The 17,091-nt window shown below is 37.6% G+C and overlaps 1 protein-coding gene across 1 annotated transcript in view; it reads left to right on the top strand.

Annotated features, from left to right (window-relative positions):
- The window catches only part of LOC140734402 (ATP-binding cassette sub-family C member 5-like), a 159,442-nt gene that overhangs the window by 111,156 nt on the left and 31,195 nt on the right, over positions 1 to 17,091 (top strand). The window contains exons 17-22 of the mRNA XM_073058296.1: positions 471 to 473; positions 6,820 to 7,004; positions 7,428 to 7,574; positions 9,262 to 9,391; positions 12,176 to 12,329; positions 16,676 to 16,804. Of these exons, the coding sequence (XP_072914397.1) occupies positions 471 to 473; positions 6,820 to 7,004; positions 7,428 to 7,574; positions 9,262 to 9,391; positions 12,176 to 12,329; positions 16,676 to 16,804 (748 nt within the window). The remainder of the gene's footprint in view (positions 1 to 470; positions 474 to 6,819; positions 7,005 to 7,427; positions 7,575 to 9,261; positions 9,392 to 12,175; positions 12,330 to 16,675; positions 16,805 to 17,091) is intronic.

The raw sequence follows: 17,091 nt of genomic DNA, 5'->3' as shown, positions 1-17,091 counted from the left end.
ATTGATTGGCCTTATTTCTAGCAGTGATGAGACAGCCTACAATGGTGCCAGGATAACAACCTCTCCCTCAATGTCCAAAAAACAAAAGAGCTGATTATGGACTACAGGAGGAATAGAGACAGGCTTGGCATGATCAACATCAATGGGTCTGCAGTTGAGAGGGTGAGTAGTTTCATGTTCTTTGGTATACAGATCACCAACAATCTCACCTGGACTGTACACACTTGCTTTGTGGCAAAAAAAGGACAACAGCGTCTCTTCCACCTCAGGCAACTGAAGAAGTTCGGCATGGGCCCCTAAATCGTCAAGACCTTCTACAGGGGTACCATAGGGAGCATGATGACTGGCTGTATCACTGCCTGGTACGGGAACTGCACCAACCTTGATTGCTGGGCGCTGCAGAGAGTGCTACAGACAGCCTAGTACATCTGTGAATATGAACTTCCCTCCAGTGAGGACATCTATAGCAGCAGGTACAGAAAGAAGGACTGGAAGATAATCAGGGATACCTGTCACCCCAACCTTAAACTGTTCCAGCTGCTTCCGCTGGCAAACACTACCACAACATTAAAGCCAGGACCAACAAGCTATGGGACAGCTTCTTTATACAAACCATTAGGCTTTTAAATTCACATGTCTGTACATTGCAACAAAGTTACAACTCAAAGATTTTTACTCCCTCATGTTGTGGGATGGATGTAAGATTTAAATAAATTCTAATTCTCACACAACTAGGGTGTCTGCACAAGAACTTGGACAGATTGTGAGGTGTTACAAGTGGCAGATGGAATACAGTGTAGCGAAATGCATTGTCATGCATTTTGATAGAACAAATAAAGGTGTAGCCCGTTTTCTAAATGGGCAATGAATTCTGAAATCTGAGGTGCAAAAGGACTTGGGAGTTCCAGTGCAGGATTGCTTAAAAGTTATCAGGCAGGATGAGTGGTGTTGGTAGTAAAGAAGGCAAGTGCAATGTTTGCATTCATTTCAAGAGGACAAGAATATAAAAATAAGGATGTAATGCTGAGGCTTTGTAAGGCATTGGTCAGACCACACTTGGTGTAGTCTAAGTCACTTTGGGCACGATATCTAAGAAATTGTGTGTTGGCATTCAAAGAGGTTCATGAGAATAGAATAATCCTTGGAATTAAAAGGTTAACATATGAGGAGCATTTGATGGGTCTGAATTTGTTCTCAATGGAGTTTAGAATAATGAAAGGGGATCACATTGAATCCTACAAAATACTGAAAAGCCTAGATAGAGTGGATGTGGAGAGGATGCTTTTAATAATGAGAGTGTCTAGGACCAGAGGGCACTGCCTCAGAGTAGAAGGATATCCCTTTAGAACAGTGATGAGGAGGAATTTCCTTTGCTAGAGGGTGGTCAATATGGAATTCATTGCCATAGATGTCTGTGCAGGCCAAGTCATTGTGTATATTTAAAGCAGGGGTTGATGAGTTCTTCATTAGTAAGGGCCTCAAAGGTTATGGGGAGAAGGCAGGAGAATGGGGTTGAAAGGGAAAAGGAATCAGCAATGTTCAAATGGTCTAATTCTTCTCCTAGTTCTTATGGTCTACACGTCTGACTATTTGATGAATCAGTTACCTGACCTATTAGACATTTTTTCATTTGGTTATAAATGTAATAATGCACAACATTTGGTATTCTCTGCATGAAAATATTTTAGTAAGTTCTTTCTCATCAGGTCGAGGATATGGAACTGTAGTGATTCGCAAGGTGGTGTCAGAGGGAGACGTCGTTTACCAGGTTAGGGTTTATGGAAGCAGGTCATATAACAAACAGCAAGGGAGTGATACGAGAATGAGTGATTCTGTCCAGAGCTTACCAGTGATGTCAAAGCAGAGTCATGTTGATTCCAGCAAAGCATATCGAGCAATGGACCCAGACAAGGACGGAGGCAAGTGACTATAGATTCATAAATAATGACCTTGAGAATTTTTCGCAAAATGAAAAAATCATTTGGTTTAACAAACCTGACTTTTTGATAGATCATAATATTACCTTACAATCAGTTTTCAAAATTTTCCCTCAGTATGTAGAATATTGTACCTCTAATCAGTTTAAACATTTAATATCCATGGCCTTCTTTAATGTTAGATTTCACATGTCTGTTAACCTAGATGCAAAAAAAACCTGGGTTCTCTTTCCTTTTATTAGCACACTGGTTAATATACAGAAAAAATCTGTGCTATATTCTGTAAATTAATTTCTGAATTTCAATTAGCTCAAACAATTATTGAGCTCTCCTGGGACAATTAGGTTTTCTCCCTGAGCAACGATGATCTGGGACCTCATTCAGTTTAGGCCCATACTCACCTGGTATTGTACAGCACAACTTCACCACTGAAAATAAATGCAGTGGCTAGAAACTCTGTTGTATAATGTAGCATTTATATGTACCATGATTTTTTTCAAGGTGATGTGGTCCCATCTATTTCTTCAATTGTTCATTTGCCCTAACAAAAGCAATAAAACTTTCTGTGACACATTTCAGCAACAGCAGGCAGTGATAATGTGTGCACATAATGTGCTTCTGTAAATTGGAATTTATCCCTCCATGCAGATACATGGAGACCAGATTTAACTTCCTCTTTCTTTATAGTTAGCTCCATCTCAAAGAGCTTATTCCCAAAGTTATTTATCTATTCAAGTATATTGTTGAGTACTATGTGAAAAACATAGCAATTTTCACAGTAGTATTACATCAGGTGAATGGCCTGTCAGCTTGTCATTTAGTGATACTTATTATAGATACAAAAATAAATTATAAATTATATACCATGTCTATCCAATAAAGCATGCAGAACTATGCTTGAAGGCAAGGTGCATTCAAATGTACTATGCTCCTTTAGTTCTAAAGTTTCAGCTGTTTTGTGTTCCACCATGAGGACAGTGATGTTCACAAATGATACAAACTGGAAATCAATATAAAACATGTATTTAACATTTAGATCCCAGAAAAGTATTATTTTTTGCAAATTGTTGCTTGATTAGTAAATCAATTAAGGGTGTGTCAAATACACTTGACCAAAACAATCTTGAGCAGGAAAAAGCAATAACGCAAAAATAGTAGAAAGACTTAGCAAGTCAGACAGTATATACAGAGTGAGAAACTGCAAACTTTTGTCAGAACTGCAGAACTTTTTCCCTCTTCCGATTTCCTTTCAGATTTCTAGCATCTGCAGTTTTTTTTAAAAAATTTCATAAGCAAAGAAAGATGAGGAGACCTATTAGCAAATACTGGAAAATATTAACAGATGCATATCGACTTGACAAGGACTCAGACTTGATGTGAAGACTGCACAATTTGACATTGACTGTTAAAGTTATCATTGAGCAGTAGCCTCCCTGATAGACTGCCACTAATTGTCTCACTAGTAAATGATTAGATAAATAAATGATACTGTTTTAAATAATTGGAGGATGGATGAATTATGCTCACTAGCAAAGTACAAAAATTGTTGATTTTATGCTATGCAACACTTTTTAAGATGTTGGAATTGTAGACTAAAATTCCAGATCATGGCTGGAATGTCATATTCCTTCCAGTTTTATTTCTATTGCCAAATTGTTTTCTACATGATATATATATCCTTTACCAATGTTAGTCTGACGTATTTTGTATTAACTACCATTACTAATAAGCATGAATCTTACAGAAAATGTCAACAGTGCTGAAATGAATAACGAAGTGGTGGTCAGTCTAGTAACAGAACAAGACAAGAGCATGAAAGAACAAGTAATGGACAGCAGGCAGGTAGACATTGAAGAGAATTCAGAAGTGATGGTGAATGCTAAAAAGTCTGCAGCACTTCGAAGGAAGCCTGTTATTGTCCAAATGCACGATGAGGACAGCATTGAGTGGAGCGAGGGTGATTTAAGTTATTTGTTTAGGACAAAACCCAGAGATCTGGAGCCCAGAGTAGAGATGGTAAAAGATTTCAACAATGAGAACGAGTTTGATGAAGAGGGGAATGGCGAAACATCTGATGATTTAATTAGTCGGGATTTTTTTCCAGAAGAGGAAACACAAAAGGGCAAGTGAAACAGTAATGTGATTTCCGTAATAAAGCTTGATATCTTCTTTCTCCGTATTGAGTACTGCAGATTTCTTTGCAAGGCTGTCTACTAAATTATGATCTTTGTAGAAGAGGTTGTTCAGGCAACATTCACTAATTAAAGAGTTATTTAAATCGCCACTGAATAAAAACAATGCTTGTGGACTCGGATGTTGTATTGCTTAAAATATAACATTAATTATGATATCTTCATTGATAATTTAATGGTGTCTCCTCTTCAGAAATCACTTTTGGGTTAGTTCTCTCCAAACAGCCTTATAAAGGAGTTCTGCTGTCTATTTAAGATGATTAAGTACTAGAGCACTCTAGAAGAACCTCTCATATTAATCAATGTAAAGTACATTAAAGAACTTATAGTTTTGTAGACTCAGTCCTTGGTAGGCATAATCTGTAAAACTATTTTGGTAGTAATAACTATCAATTTTCAGAGCAGAGACAGAATACAAACTCCTTTACTGACACAAAAGGTATTACTTTATTTTATCATGGTGGCATTGTGAAGTGAAACATGGCTGGATTAGAAAATTCTGAAACCAGGAAACCAAATTTTTGTGGAATATTAAGAAAACTACCTCTATTTTAAATATTGTGCTCCTACAACAAAAAACCCCCAATACATTGTAGCTTTATGGCTTTTAATAAGGTATTTAATATAAAATCTATTAAAATACAAAACATTTGTCAACAGACCAGATTCATTATGGCATGGAAGATTTTTGACTGTCATAAAAACCTAGCAATATTGAATAACAACCCATTTCATTTCCCAAATAATTTTATTTACCATCAACAGCTTACATAATTTGCTGGTCTCTAAATTATGCCATTCTCTCTACAAGTTTCATATTTCTCATTCTCTAATGTCTTGCCCTGTTCATACTGAAATAAAATATGCAGTTTCCTTTAAAGCAAGCAAAATAATATTTTCTATCATTTTAACATTTTAGCAAGGAGCTCCATTGATGGAAAAAGATATTACATAGCAAATCATTAACTCAAGTGATTTTGCAGATACTGGAAATCCAGAGTGACACATACAAAATGCTGAACGAACTCATCAAGTCAGGCAGCATCTGTGGAAATGAATAAACAGACAATGTTTCTGGCCAACATCTTTCATCAGGACCAGCGAAGGGTCCCAGTCCTGATTAAGGGTTTCGGCCCAAAATGTCAACTGTTTTTTCATTTCCATAGGTGCTGCCTGAACTGCTGAGTTCCTCCAATACTTCACATGTATTAAACTTATTTTTTTCTTTTTCCAATATTCTTTTTACTTCCTATTTCAATTGCCTAATTTAGGGTGGTAAAAGGTTTTTTTTTTCCTCTCAGAATATGGGCAGAGAGTTGGGATGGTACTGCTACAAGATCAAGAAACCTGGAAACGTTGGTTTCCCTGATTTTCTTCCCTGTGACTGGAGGCCTTTCAGGCAAGAAGCCTAGATTTTAAAACTGAAAACTACCTGGACAATGGGAATAAAAGGATATCACTAATTGCGATAGGGTTTCTATTTATTTGAGGGAGGACCCAAATCCCACAGAGGGAGCCTTAAATGTGGTGAACAAGATCTCCTGATTTCATTGTTGTATGGGTGGAGCAGATGATAATTCGGTGGAGTGTAACTGACAGTAGCTAGGTGAGAGGAATTTGGTGCCAGTGGGAGAGATCTTGGTTGTAGGTACATGAAGGGCATTTGGTGGTCCAGTGGTAGTTGATGAGACAAGAGCTCAAATGGTGGTTGATGGAGGAAGTGTTTCATAGTTGGAGGAAGGGTTTGCAGCTTAGATTCTTCTGCCTGAAAAAAAAATGTACTTTTTCCTCTTGGGCAATAAAGAACTCTGAAAGGCATAAATTCGTAGCGTAATCATCTCTCCTTTCCAAGGTACCATCACTAACGTACATTTTTTTACACTTAGTCAAATAGTTTGGGGCTGTGGTCACATTTAATTCAATATTATCTGTTTACCAATAGGATCACTGTATCTAGCATTGAAGTAGTACAAATTCTTTCCCACAGTTAACTTCCCTGAAATTATTGCAGTGTTCTTTGCCATTATAAATTGCCCCACTGTTGGGTGACTGTTAGAATTTGGATGGAATTAATAAGAATGTGAGGAGAATAAAATAGAATTAGCGTTGGATGAATGTAAATGGGTGTTTGATGGCAGGCACAGACTTGGTGGGCTGAAGAGCCTTTTTTTTACTGTGTGTTTCTATGACGTTTTTCCTCTCTCCTAAAAGTTACTCTTGTTTCTTGTGAATTTCATTAAAGTCTATAGTTATCAATACTTCCTTCACTTCTCTTTCAGTGACTATACTCAATTCAAATGGATATGACCCATCTTAAATTACAAAAAAATTCCAAAATATCCCCGATTTAAGGAACTTCTGTTGGTTTCTTTCCCTTGCATTGTTTGGACTGTATCAATAGTCAATGTGTTTCATCTGAAAATGTTAAATGAAGAACACACTTCTGTTGTAGTTTTATTTTAATATGCCCTTTGTTGATCATTGAGGCATATTGTATATACAGATAATTTCTACAAGCATCCCAGACATTAAAGCAAAAGGTTTGCCTCAGACACCTAGCTATGCAGATGTATTTACACAAAGTCAATTACAACTACCATTGCAATGAAATGCATTGATTCAGTGTTACATAAAAGTAAAGTTTTGTTAACAAGAGGTACCATGTTGATATTTAATTTTTTTGCTACCAGACCAGTTTATGCAAGCAGAGGAAAAAGCTGGTGGCTCTGTGTCTTGGTCAACTTACGGAATTTACATCAAAGCTGCGGGAGGTACATTCATCTTCCTTCTGAACATTCTTCTGTTCCTGCTGACTGCTGGCAGCATAGCTTTCAGTAACTGGTGGCTGAGCTACTGGATTAAACAGGGCAGTGGGGTGAGTTATTTTATGGTGCGATTACATTGTATGTACAGAACTAACTATAAGTGTCTCAAGATAAATGATTTAAACTTTCAAATGCAATAACCTTATTGTTTCTAATCTGGTTTAAAAGTTTACATAATACTATCCCTTGAAATGTACTGACATGCATTTAATGATATTAACTTGTAATTTGTAAGTTAAAATAAAATGATATAAAGCAACAAATCCTGTATCACAAGCCAGAGCTTAGAAAACTGTGTTATATTAGATGTTTAGACTGCAACAGTACCGCAACACTAAAAAAAATCAAAATTAAGTGTGGAATGCAGATCGTGCATGTCAGAATATCAGTGCTTTTAGAACAGCAGCATTGTTGGCCTCAATACAGTGTTGTAATTTGAGCAGTTAAGATATTGTTTGAATGTTATTTTTCAGAATACAGCAGTGACTAAGGGTAACGTGACCTACATAAGCAAGAGCATGAGAGACCATCCAAATCATAACTTTTACACTTGGGTTTATGCTTCGTCCATGTTGGCTGTACTCCTCTTCAAGATATTACGTGGATACATATTTGTTAAGGTGCTAGATTGATTTATTTGTAAGAACTTATCAATCTTTTTAATTATAACTTATACACCAGTATAAGTTTATATAAAGGAGATGATTAATTAATGACTGTTACAAGCTCCTTAGTAACAAAAAAAAATTCTAGGATTTTGCAGGAAATCTTTTGAAGCATTATAAGCACAACAAATACTTAGCAACACACACAAAATGCTGGAGGAACTCAGCAGGCCAGGCAGCACCTATGGAAAAGAGTAAGCAGTCGACGTTTCGGGCCGAGACCCTTCATCAGAACTGGTGGCTCTAATGAAGGATCTCAGCCCGAAACATCGACTGTTTAATTCTTTTTCATAGTTGCTGCCTGGCCTGCTGAGTTCCTCCAGCATTTTGTGTGTGTTGCTTGGATTTCCAGCATCTGCAGATTTTCTCTTGTTTGTGATTAGACAACAAATACTTATTTTAGTTTCAATGCTAAGTATCACTGAAGATGCGATACTCCACTCTTAGGTGATCTATTTTCTTAGCCACATCTAGAAAATAAAGGGGAGCTTTTACGACTTCCCTTCTTGTAAGTGCAAAGCAGTAGCAACACAGTGATGAGTGTGTGTTATTTCCTCATTCTTAATCATTTCCATGATTGCCTCAGTCTAATGCTGTACAGCTGATGCTAATAAATCATCCCATCACATTTCATCAATATCTCTGGTCCCTTCTAAATGTGCATGAAGCTATATTTATCTATCTCCGCTAAACCAAAACAGTCCATCCCATCACTTCAGCATAATGATAAATTTATGAAGTATTTCAAGAAAGGATTGTAAATGATAAAGCCTGCTTAGGAGTAAATCCTCATACGCTGTGATGGACTGCTTTTCCTGTCCTTGAATTAGTAAGATCAATGAACATGTTGCTGTGTTCAGTAAGACCTGGAAGTGATGAGTAACGGTGGAGGGTGCTATGGCATTGACTCCCCCCCCCACCCCAATGTCATGAATTAGGGTTATGGTTATTGCCAGGATGACATTATGCCACTCCTGTTGGATAACTTCCTCTCCTAGGGAATTTCATATTTAATGAGTGGGAATTTATGTACGTTTGTATTCTGAGACACAATTGTTCCTAATAGAGAGGGGAAACAATGTGGACAGCTCTCTCCAAGAAATGTAAAGAGTTTTCTAATGCCAAATTAGCACAAGTAACACATATCTGCATTTGGTTCAGTGTTGCCCCCTCTCCTTTCTGATCTCTCTGCTCTAGTGCTCACACTTTGAATCAGGAAATTGCTGAGGCTGAGAAATTAAAATTTGAGGGCTATGTATTTTGCACATGAACTTTCAAGTATTTCACATATCTTAATTCTGCCCTGACAACATAAACAGTTGCTGATGATGTCTTACATTTTAGGCATTAAGAGTGATGTGTTTAATTAAATTATATTTATTCTAGAAGTCTTTGGGATAAACAGCTGGCAAAAATCCCAGACAGTTAGGGTAAATCACAACCAGAAGACAGACTTGATTAGACCATATAAACTTAAGGCTAGTATATCCAATTTATGAATCAAATATACAAATATTTTTGATGACTTATAGTGATAGGGATAGTGAGTATATTCCAGCAACAAAAATGAAAATATCAGAGATTTACTGCAGTATGTGTACTTGGAAACCTTTAATAATTTTGTCTTGTCCGTTTTGAACAGTGTACACTTCGGGCTTCCTCCAAGCTGCATGATGCTTTACTTAAAAAAATTCTGAAGAGCCCAATGAAATTTTTTGACACAACACCTTTGGGCCGCATTCTGAACAGGTTTGCAAAGGATATGGATGAAGGTAAGACCTAGTTTTGAAATGTGATAAAGCGTACACATAAATTTGATCTTATTACTGTGTCATAACTTTAACATATTGCCTAGCACAGCTCAAATGTGCATTCCCTTTACTTTCCAACTAGTGCTTCTATCCATCATGTGTAAAGCTGATAGTAGGGAAAGGCTGGCCATCTCAAGTTTTGATGAGAACTGGTCACAGAAATTACTTATAACTTTGTAGCCATAAATATCTCACAGGGAACACTTGTATAGCCACTTCACTTCTGAAATGATTTTGCTTGTCAAATCAACATCTAAGTAGAGTGGGAAACAACCCAGCTTAGTCAAGTCTTATAAAACTTGGACTCTGTAATTGCTGGAGATTATTACATGTCCAGTGCAGGGAGTATGTAAACTGTCGGATGGGGAAGCATTTAAAAACCAACAGAAGGCAACTAAAAAAATCAATACATAGAGAAAAGGTGAATTATGAAGGTAAGCTAGTCAATAATGTCAAAGAGGACCAAAAGGTTTTTCAGATATATACATATGAGTAAAAGGAAGGCGAGGGAAGATATTGGATGGCTGGAAAATGAGGTAATAACAGAGGACAAAGAAATAGAAGAACTCAGTAAGTATTTTGTATTAGTCTTCAGTGTGGAATATACTAGAAATAGCCAGAAATTCAAGGCAAAAATGAGTGTAGACACAATTAATAAGGAGAAGGTGCACAGGAAACTGAAAGGTCTGGAGGTAGATAAACCAGATGCACCACACTCCAAGGTTGTGAAAGAGATAGCTGAAGAGATTGTGGAGGCATTAGTAGTGATTTTTCAAGAATCACTAGACTCTGTAATGGTTCAAGTTGACTGGAAAATTGCAAATGTCACTCCATTCCTTAAGATGGGAGGAAGACAGAATGATAGGCCAATTAGGTTGGAGTCCATTACTAAGGATCAAGTTTTGAGGAACTGGGAGTCACATGAAAAAACAGGGCAAAGTCAGCATGGTTTCTTTGAAGGAAATCTTGCTTGTCAAATCTTTTGGAATTTTTTGTGGAAATAACAAGCAGGATAAGCAAAGGATAGTCAATGGATATTGTTTCCCTGGATTTTCAGAAGACCTTGATAAGGCACCACACATGAGGCTGCTAAACAAGATAAGATCCCATGTTATTATTAGAAAGACACTAGCAGGGATAAAAGATTGGTTAACTGACAGGACACAAAGAGTTGGAATAAAGGGGGGCTTTTCTGGTTGGCTGCTTGTGACTAGTGGTATTCTACATGGATTGGTGTTGGGATCACTTCTTTTCTCATTATATGTCAATGATTTGGATGGCAGAATTGATGGTTTTGTAGCCAAGTTTACAGATGATACAAAAATAGGTCAAGGGGCAGGTAATGTTGAGGAAGCAGGGAGTCTGCAGAAGAACTTGGACAGATTGGGAGAATGGGCAAAGGAGTGGCAGATAGAATACAGTGTAGTGTATGGTCATGCACTTCGGTAGAAGGAATAAAGGCATAGACTATTTTCTAAACTGGGAGCAAATTCAGAGGTGCAAAGGGACTTGGAAGTCCTCATGCAGAATTCCCTGAATGTTCCCTTGCAGGTTGAGTCTGTGATAAGGAAAGTAAATGCAATGTAAGCATTCATTTCAAGAGGACTAAAATATAAAAACAGGAATGTAATGCTAAGGCTTTATAAGGCATTGGTCAGACCACACTTGGTATATTGTGAACAGTTTTGGGCCCCTTATCTAATGAAGGATTTGTTGGTTTGGAGAGAGTCTAGAGGAGGTTAATGAGAATGATCTCAGGAATGAAAGAGTTAGCATACGAGGAGTGTTTGATGGCTCTGGGCCTGTATTTGCTGGAGTTTAGAAGACTGAGGAGGGGATCTCATTGAAACCCATTGAATATTGAAAGGCCTTGATAGAGTGAACATGGAGAGGATGTTTCCTCTATTGGGAGAGTCTAAGACCACAGGGCACAGCCTCAGAATGGAGGAACATCTATTTAGAAAATCTGTGGAATTTTTTGCTGCAGACAGCTGTGGAGGCTAAATAATTGGGTATATTTAAAATGGGGGTTGATAGGTTCTTGTTTAGTCAGGGCTTCAAAGGATACAGGGTGAAGGCAGGAGAATGGGGTTGAGATGAATAACAGATCAGTCATGAAGGAAAGGCAGTGCAGACTCAATGGGCCAAATGGCCTAATCCTGCTCCTATATCTTATGTTAAGATAGGTGATACATGAAAATGAAGACTGCTGCTTTCATGGCTGGAAATCAATGATGCAGTCAATCCACCCAATGTTTGTTTATTTTGCAAGTTCATTTGCATTGATCTCCTTCATCCTTTTCACTTCCGAGATACAAAAATGCCAGGTTTTTTTTCAATGATTATTGGATCTTCTCAATGATCTTCTCTGCTGTGTTAAACAGCCAAATGTTACTACTATTAAAATAGGTTATACTGTTTGTTAATTGGTTTAAAACATAAAGTGAAATAAAGGGATATCTAGTCTGTATACTCAACTCCCGTCATCCACCCCCTCCTGATTGGTTAGTCCTCAACCATTCAGATTTCCACAGTTGCAGATGAGTTTTCTTTGCACGTACTTCATTATCCATAATGTTCACATCCCATACACATCATTTATCACTTAACGCATCTAGAGCCTCAGTCTGTGCTCTTTAATTCATCTGCATATCTGCACTGTAAATAATTGTTGAGAATGAGCATTGTCTTTCTTTCATAAGGGAAAATTCTCATTGTTATATATCCTGCATGTTCTGTTTTCAGTGGATGTGCGTTTAACCACCCAGTCTGAAATGTTGCTCCAGAATATTATTCTCATATTGTTCTATCTTGGCATCGTCAGTGCTGTCTTCCCATGGTTTCTTATTTCAGTGTTACCCCTCTGCATTATCTTCATGATTGTCAACAGGATTTCAAGGTAACTTTGTACAGTTTATTTTCCTCTGTAAATATATCTATCAATGGAGAGCACAGATTATTCTGTTAGAGAACTCGTGCAGCTGGTTCTTGTTTCTTATTTGTGGCATGGAATCTTTATTTACTCTTGCAAAATTAATATGCTACTAGCCCAGATTTTCCAACAGTGACATTCATAGGTGGCCTTGATAAATCTGCCCATAATGATCAAGCAATCTAACAATTTTCTCTTTCTGAATCAGCTATAGGAGCTCGTCAATAGCCAGTAAAATAATTGTATCACCAAGCAGACTGTAGGTTGAGGTTAAACTGTCAGGATTTCTGACAGGCAGCAAACTATGAAGCAAAAAGTGCCTGTTTTAGCTAACTTGTTAAATATACTGCAGTGAGTAAAATACAGTTTGGAAAATTCATGTGAAATTAAGATTAAACTTGAAATATTAATAAATGTAATTTAAAAGCCATTATATTTTGATTAATTATCTTGGTGAGTTAGCTTCCATTGCCTAGAAATTGCTTTTTTATGATGTTTTTAACATGGTGTGTCATCCTTAGGTTAATTTAAAAACTCCCACAAAGATTATAATCTTAAATTGTGAGATATCCAGAACAGTATTATCAGGGTTCTCTGCTTCATGTCATGCTTTGTCAATATCAGAGCTGGTGTACTATTCTATTGATAAGATATTGTTGGTGCCAACTCACAGTCTTGCAGCTGAAGTCTCAGTAAGAACAACGTAAGCACCACCCTTAAGCCACTGGGAAGAGCTACTGATTTATGTAGAAAAAGGAATGACGGTCAGAGAGACCGGGACAGGCTGGTAACAAACAACACTTGCAGAAGGCAGATTGCTCGTGCAAGGGGCAAAGGGAGACATCTGGATTATAGTCATCTGCTCATGTATTCCTGACAGGAGGTTGCCAGGGAAATCTCTGTAGAGAGTCTGCCTATGAATGCCTGCACTGCTAGCAAATGTCATTACCTTCACTAGCTGCTGGTGTAGATTAGAAGAAAAATGGATGCAGTCTTTTCTCCTTTGTTGTGGAGACTGAGTGTAAATTTTGAAATGGTGAAGATCATGGATCTGAATGATCTATCTGATGCACCATCAATAACTCTTGGAGACGGGAGGTGAACGATAGGCTTTTATTAGCAGCAAAAGGGACCACGACATCTTGGAGACTGAGGGAGGAGCAGTGCCTCCAATCGCCTTTATACAGGGGTCTGTGGGAGGAGCCACAGGAGCAGTCAGCAGAGGGGCGTGTCCAGACAGGTGTACATAGTTTTCCACACTATCACTTGCAAGTTTAGTTTGACTCTGACTGGCCACCACAAGCAAAGCAGTCATGACATAAATGTAAGATTCTGTTTGATGTCACAGAAGACATAAATTTTATAAAGGATAAATAATACAGTTTGAGAATTGTGTTTTTAAATATCATATTTTATGGGTAAATGTGCAAATAGACGCTTGTTGCTTCATGAGTAAATTAAAAGCATAGTGGTCAAACTGGAGACAAAATTTGGGGAATTGAATCAGGTTTCATATCACTGGCATACGTCTGGAAATTTGTTAACTTAGAAGCAGTGGTACAGTGCAATACATGATAATATAGAAAAAGTAAGTAAGTAAATCAATTACAGTAAATATATATGTATATTAAATAGTTAAATTAAAAATAGTGGAAAAACAGAAATAATATGGAAAAAGTGAGGTAGAGTTCATGGGTTCAATGTCCATTTAGGAATCGGATGGCAGCGGGGAAGAAGCTGTTCCTGAATCACTGAGTGTGTGCCTTCAGGCTTCTCTATCTCCTGCCTGATGGTAATAGTGAGAAAAGGGCATGTCCTAGGTGATGGAGGTCCTTAATAATGGACTCCACCTTTCTGAGGCACCGCTTCTTGAAGATATCTTGGGTACTACAGAGCTTGTACCCCAAGATGGAGCTGACTAATTTTACAACTTTCTGTAGCTTCTTTCAATCCTATGTAGAAGTCCCCTCCCTAATACCAGACAGTGATGCAGCCTGTCGGAATGTTCTCTGCAGTACATCTGTAGAAGTTTTCAAGTGCTTTAGGTGACAGACCAAATCTTCTCAACTCCTAATGAAATATAGCCATTGTCTTGCTTTCTTTATAGCTGCATCGATATGTTGGGACCAAGTTAGATCCTCAGAGATCTTGACACCCAGGAACTTGAAATTCCTCACTCTCTCCATTTCTGATTCCTCTATGAAGATTGGTTCATGTTCCCTTGTCTTAACCTTCCTGAAGTCCACAATCATTGAGTCCAAGGCTGTTGCTGCAACACCACTCAACAAGCTGGTATATCCCACTCCTGTATGCCCTCTTGCCTCCATCTGAGATTCTACCAACAATGGTTGTATCATCAGCAAATTATAGATGGCATTTGAGTTATGCCTAGCCACACAGTCATGGGTATAGAGAGAGTAGAACAGTGGGCTAAACACACATCCCTGAGGTGTGCCAATGTTGATTGCCAGTGAGAAAGAGATATTATTACCAATCTGCACAGATTGTGGTCTTTCGGTGAGGAAATTGAGAATCCAATTGCAGAGGGAGTTACAGAGGCCCGGGTTCTGTAGCTTATCGATCAGGACTGTGGGAATGGTGATGTTAAATGCTGAGCTATAGCATTGCACTATTATTGACATCATTTTGGCTAACTTAATGCTGGAAAATATTTTCTGGTGCCAACAAAAATTCTGTCAAAGACTCAAAGATGGAATTTCTCACTAAGCACTTAAGATTCTGGAACTAGGTGCAATATAGCTATCTTTAGGGGTCCTCCCCCCCGAATTGTGAAGAAATAATACTTTGGGAAAAGAGAATACATATAGCATGCAACTAAAAATAGTCTCATCTTATGCAACAAAATATAATATTGAGGTTTTCTTCATGGTTCATAAATGAAGTTCTCATGAATTTATACAGATAATTGTGGGAAAAGCTGAAGTGATGCACCATGTGGTAAAACAGGATATAACAGGTAGCGGGTTCTGCACAAATGCATTCTCGGCAGCTTCTGCCAGATTTCCTCCATTGTAATTACAAGTTCTGACAGCCTTGCTATTATTTTGAAAGCAAATTAATGAAAGAGGTGTATGATGCAACTAAAGTATGGACAAAAGTATCAGTTATATTCTGATGCAGTCATCAAGAGACTGACAACTATAAATAAATATATAGTGAAATATAACTTTATTATTTGCTATTATTTTGGACTATGTTAATAAAATGCAGGCCGTGCTTGAGTTACAGGTTCCTTTATTACAAAAGTCTATAAGTCAATTTTGTTCATAATTCAGAAAATACACAAAATCAATGAGTGGTGTTGATGGGGCAATTAACATTAGCATTTAAATATTGTCTTCCCTTGCCTGATTACAAAGGTGCAGAATTAGGATGTCCCACACTCAATGGCTGGCTTCAATGGGCTTGAAATATTGGTGCACGTTACGTTGTTTAGTATGGTATCATTGGACTAGTATTGGTAGAAACAATTGCTTGTCAATTTCCAAAGGATCTGTTTTCAATGACCTCCCACACTGAACCTGGGAGTGTGAGTCTAATTATTGCAGGAAGGTTACTAGTCAATAGACTTTGTGTTCAGTTGGTTCTCTTTTGAGTTTAACAATACCTATAGGATCTTATTTGTATGTGCAGGGTGTCTATAACTCAGGCATTTGAAATCTAGTGAGGGCCAGTATGTTTCTTGGGCCAAACAGATTAAGAATATTCCTGATCTGGAAAATGTTGTGTAAAATTTTGATTAATCTTAGCCCAGAATGCACAGAAGTTTCAATTTGATTGAGTTAGGAAGCAGAAAAAAACTGATAGTTTCTATTCTATTGAAAACAATGAATTTAAAACCATTGAATAATTGGACGTGTGTGAAGTGGCTTTACTTACGGGTGAACAATGCACACCAGAGTTCAGTAATAGATGGTTATAAACTGCTTTGAGACTGTATTATAACATATTATTCATTGGTCTCTTACATTCCACTCTCCAATTTTTATTTTATTTGAAAAGAAAATAATAATTGGTGAGTGGAATGCAAGTGACAAATGTGTGTGTGTGTGTGTGTGTGTGTGTGTGTGTGTGTGTGTGTGTGTGTGTGTGTGTGTGTGTGTGTGTGTGTGTGTGTGTGTGTGTGTGTGTGTGTGTGTGTTTCATTGCTAACTTGATTCCCCTCTTCATGTAATGCTGATTAACCTACTGATATTTCTGACACATTTTGGGGGGTTTTCAGATTTGAAGTAACTACAGTGGTTTTGTTTTTCATAAATAATGATTTGTTATATTCTGTATCCATTTGGCAGGGTTTTAGTTCGTGAACTTAAAAGAATGGATAGTATCAGCCAGTCACTGCTTACATCTCACATTACCTCTAGCATCCAAGGTTTGTCAACTATTCATGCTTATGACAAGGAAAGTGAGTTCCTACAAAAGTGAGTAGTAAATGCAATCTCTTCAAGAATATATACTAACTGTACAAAAAGCAAAATTAATATGTATAAATTATAGTGGAATATAAACAAATGACGTGGAAACCATAGAAAGGGTGCAGAGGAGATTTACAGGAATGTTGCCTGGATTGGGGAGCATGCCTTATGAGAATAGGCTGAGTGAACTTGGCCTTTTCTCCTTGGAGCGACCGAGGATGAGAGGTGACCTGATAGAGATGTACAAGATAACGAGAGGCGTCGATCATGTGGATAGTCAGAGGCTTTTTCCC

Source organism: Hemitrygon akajei, chromosome 10 (assembly GCF_048418815.1).
Source record: "Hemitrygon akajei chromosome 10, sHemAka1.3, whole genome shotgun sequence".
NCBI lineage: Eukaryota > Metazoa > Chordata > Chondrichthyes > Myliobatiformes > Dasyatidae > Hemitrygon > Hemitrygon akajei.
The sequence above is the reverse complement of the archived record's forward strand: the minus strand, read 5'-3'. Positions and strand labels throughout refer to the sequence as shown.